The 3171-nt window shown below is 50.4% G+C and overlaps 1 protein-coding gene across 1 annotated transcript in view; it reads left to right on the forward strand.

The window, feature by feature from the left end:
* Window positions 1-1933: 1933 nt before the first annotated feature.
* The window catches only part of CHC_T00000082001 (hypothetical protein), a 9787-nt gene continuing 8549 nt past the window's right edge, over window positions 1934-3171 (forward strand). Inside the window, exons 1-5 of the mRNA XM_005718931.1 lie at window positions 1934-1948; window positions 2015-2127; window positions 2197-2316; window positions 2455-2539; window positions 2577-2690. Coding sequence (XP_005718988.1) covers window positions 1934-1948; window positions 2015-2127; window positions 2197-2316; window positions 2455-2539; window positions 2577-2690 — 447 coding nt within the window. The remainder of the gene's footprint in view (window positions 1949-2014; window positions 2128-2196; window positions 2317-2454; window positions 2540-2576; window positions 2691-3171) is intronic.

Here is a 3171-nt window from a genome sequence, read left to right on the forward strand (position 1 = left end):
CAAAGGCGAATGATGCGTCACCGACGGAAAGTTTTGATGGTGTCCGCGAGGACCGGGGTGTGGGGCGGAGCCCCACTCCAAAACGGTTTTATGGCGTTTTACGGTATCTACAGCATTAATACGGGTGTTATAAGGCGTGTAATGGTGCTCTGGGCGGTTAGAAAGGCTTCGAGGCACTTTTTGTAAAGTTTACTTGTTTCGGTTAAATGCATCTATCATGGCCTTGAACTTTTCAAGCTCTAACTTTTGGAGCTCTACGCGCTCCTCACGGCGTTCACGTCGCTCTATTTCGCGCTCTTGTCTGCGCTCATCGCGCTCTCGCCCTCGATCGGCACGGTCTTCTACTGCCTTCTCACGCTCAAAAGCAAGACGCTCACGATCAAGATCTACGCGTGCAAGATCTGCGTCTTTCAAATGCTCACCGAACCTGTCCATCTCCGTTTCGAGAAGTGCAGTTTGTCTCTTCTTTCGCTTTTTCGCAGTACTTGAGGGCTCCTCGTCGCATACCTCTGTGGTGTTATCATCGTCATCGCTCTTGTTTTTGCGCTTCGTCGCCAAGTCAACCAAGACCTGTCCCATTCTTTCCTTGTCTTCTTCTTTCCTCTTTTGGGCTGTCTTAGCAGCCTTCTTTTGCACGTCCAAGTCATCGTGTGCTTCTCTCATAGTCATCAGAAGGTCAGCTAGCTCTCCCATTTCACCCCCACCAACACCAGACAATCGCTGGTTAGCATTGTCGGCATGATCGTAGTCCTTTTGTAGCCTCTTGTACCTGTCCTGCACCGCCTTCCAACTTACATTTTTGCCTTCTGTATCGAATGCCGGATTCGCTGAAATCTTCGACGCGGCCACCTCAAATAGCTTCTTTGTTTCACCAAAAGCTGCAGTGTGCGCCCTAGATGCAGCCACCTCTCGCGCAATGACGAGATCCTGCGCAGCAGTAAAGCGAGAGCTTCTGCCAGGTTTTGCAGTTGCCTGTGAATCGGTCTCGCTCGTCTTATCTTGGATTACTTCAGCCATGTTTTTTCCCGATGAGAGGATCCTGTCCCTGTCGCGCAACTGTCTTCTTCCAATTTATCCCCCGCGGAAAATAGGACAGCTGTCACATTGCTTTCCTCACATCTTTGCAGAAAGGTCTTCACTAACTGGTCACAATTCCGCATCTTTGATCACATGCTTTCTACAGATTTCTGCAATAAAGCTTTCAGTGTAATTTTGTTTGAAGAATTCTGCTTCAAATTTTACAGAAGTATGCCTGCGTAAGCTCCCTATTAATACACTTTAATGTGTGAGTGTCCGTGCACGAGCAGTTGCCCGTGTCCAAACAACCCAAAACCTCCATTTCACACAACCTCTTCATGCTCCATCATGCTCCCCCCACCACTACCAACAAGCCACAGCCTCCCGACCACCGCCCGTCTTCGACGCTACACATGCCGTCAACCTCAACGCTAACACCGTCGTGAACACCGTCGTCAAGGTTTCGTTTCCTGGCGGAAACGAAGTTTCTAATACCTGACAAAGCGAAAACCACCGCAAATCCGCCGTGCATATCTTGAACTTCATACTACAACGACTGATATCGTATGTGCCTGTTCCGCCTCCAGTTTTGTTTGCTGGTCTCGCTACGCGCAGTCTCTACGTTGGACGACACTATTCCCCGCACACTGACGCAACTGCGCGCGACACATAGAAAAGATGTACCGACTACTTTTTTTGCGGAGAGGGGCATCGAGGCGTCGGGTAATTACAAACAACATCGAATACATACAATTTCTCCTGGCACATCATCCCTTACTACATATACCGTGGGTACAACCCCTCCTGTCCTGTCCTGGCCGGGACATCCCCTTTTGCCCAGTGGTTATTCACACACTCACAATCACACTACTGCACGAGCTCGTAAAAGTACAGTTTTGCTTCTACCTGGATCGCAATGTGCCGACCTGAAGTAGAACAGAACCAACGATATCCCGCAACGGTTGCTAGGCGGATTTCGTCATCTCCTGTCTTGTAGAACACTCCATCTTCATCTTGCTTTTGCCGAATCCTCAGTTTCCTCTCCAGTTTCCTCTCTAGATCCGCCGCCGTGAGTTTGCCCTCATTCGTATCGATGAACTGGCGCAGATCGCTCTCTTTGAGATACCCAACACCATCGTATTGCTTTTCGCAGACAGCGCTTTGACTCGTCACGGACAGCGTCACGGACAGGATTCGCAACTTTCCTCCTCCACCAAACATTGTAGTACCCAACGTCGCTATTCGCGACCCGTCCCGGAACCAAGCAATCTGCGCAATCTCCATTCGATATTCTTCACTGTTTGTGCACCTTAACATCACCCCTGTCTCAATATCCCATATCGCGAGCTCTTCTCCAATTCCAAGGGCTACGCGTCGTCCGTCGTCAGACCATTCCAGCGGATAGCGTGGTAAACCATACTTATAATATCTCTTGAGCTGGTACCGATATGTTACATCTGTCTCCCAATTCCAGATCATAACTCCGACTCCGACTCTGCTTGGTTTCCCATTTTCATCAATTGCAACATCAGAATTTGGAGACAAATTTGGAGACAAAGACTTATTATATCCAGTTGACGCGATCCACTTGTCATCTGGAGACCACTTCACCGAAACAGAAGCATAAGAACCATCATGAGGGAACAGAGCCCGCCCAACAGAGAACGGAGCCCGCTCAACAGAGAACGAAACCCGCACACCTTCTTCACCTTCTCTCCAGGGCCGCTTCACAAAGTTGAACCAATCTATGTGAACTTCGTCTGCAAATTCGTCTGAATACCACTCAAGCAGACCTTGGTCCGCAGCCCATTTCAGGCCGACCGAATCTGGGACACGTTCGGGGGCATCGCCCATCGTCTCTCCTGTCTTGGCGCCCCGCAGCACGACCCTGCCATCTGTATGCCCACATGCCACCCTGATCGCCTCTCCCGTTCTGGCGCTTAACAGCACGACCCTGCCGTCGTTATTGCTACCGCCAAGCGCGATCTTCGTGTCGTTTCCAGCCCACGCCATGCACCTGATATGCATGTCGGCGTCTGTGATTCTCTCCCATAACTTGTTCCCAGTCTTCCCGTCCCACAACCCCATCGCATATCCAAACGACACGAGCACCCTCGTCCCATCATTGGACCAACATGCTTTTGCGTAACCATC

The sequence above is a fragment of the Chondrus crispus genome, genomic scaffold (genome assembly GCF_000350225.1).
Source record: "Chondrus crispus Stackhouse genomic scaffold, scaffold_441, whole genome shotgun sequence".
In the NCBI taxonomy this organism is placed as follows: Eukaryota; Rhodophyta; class Florideophyceae; order Gigartinales; family Gigartinaceae; genus Chondrus; species Chondrus crispus.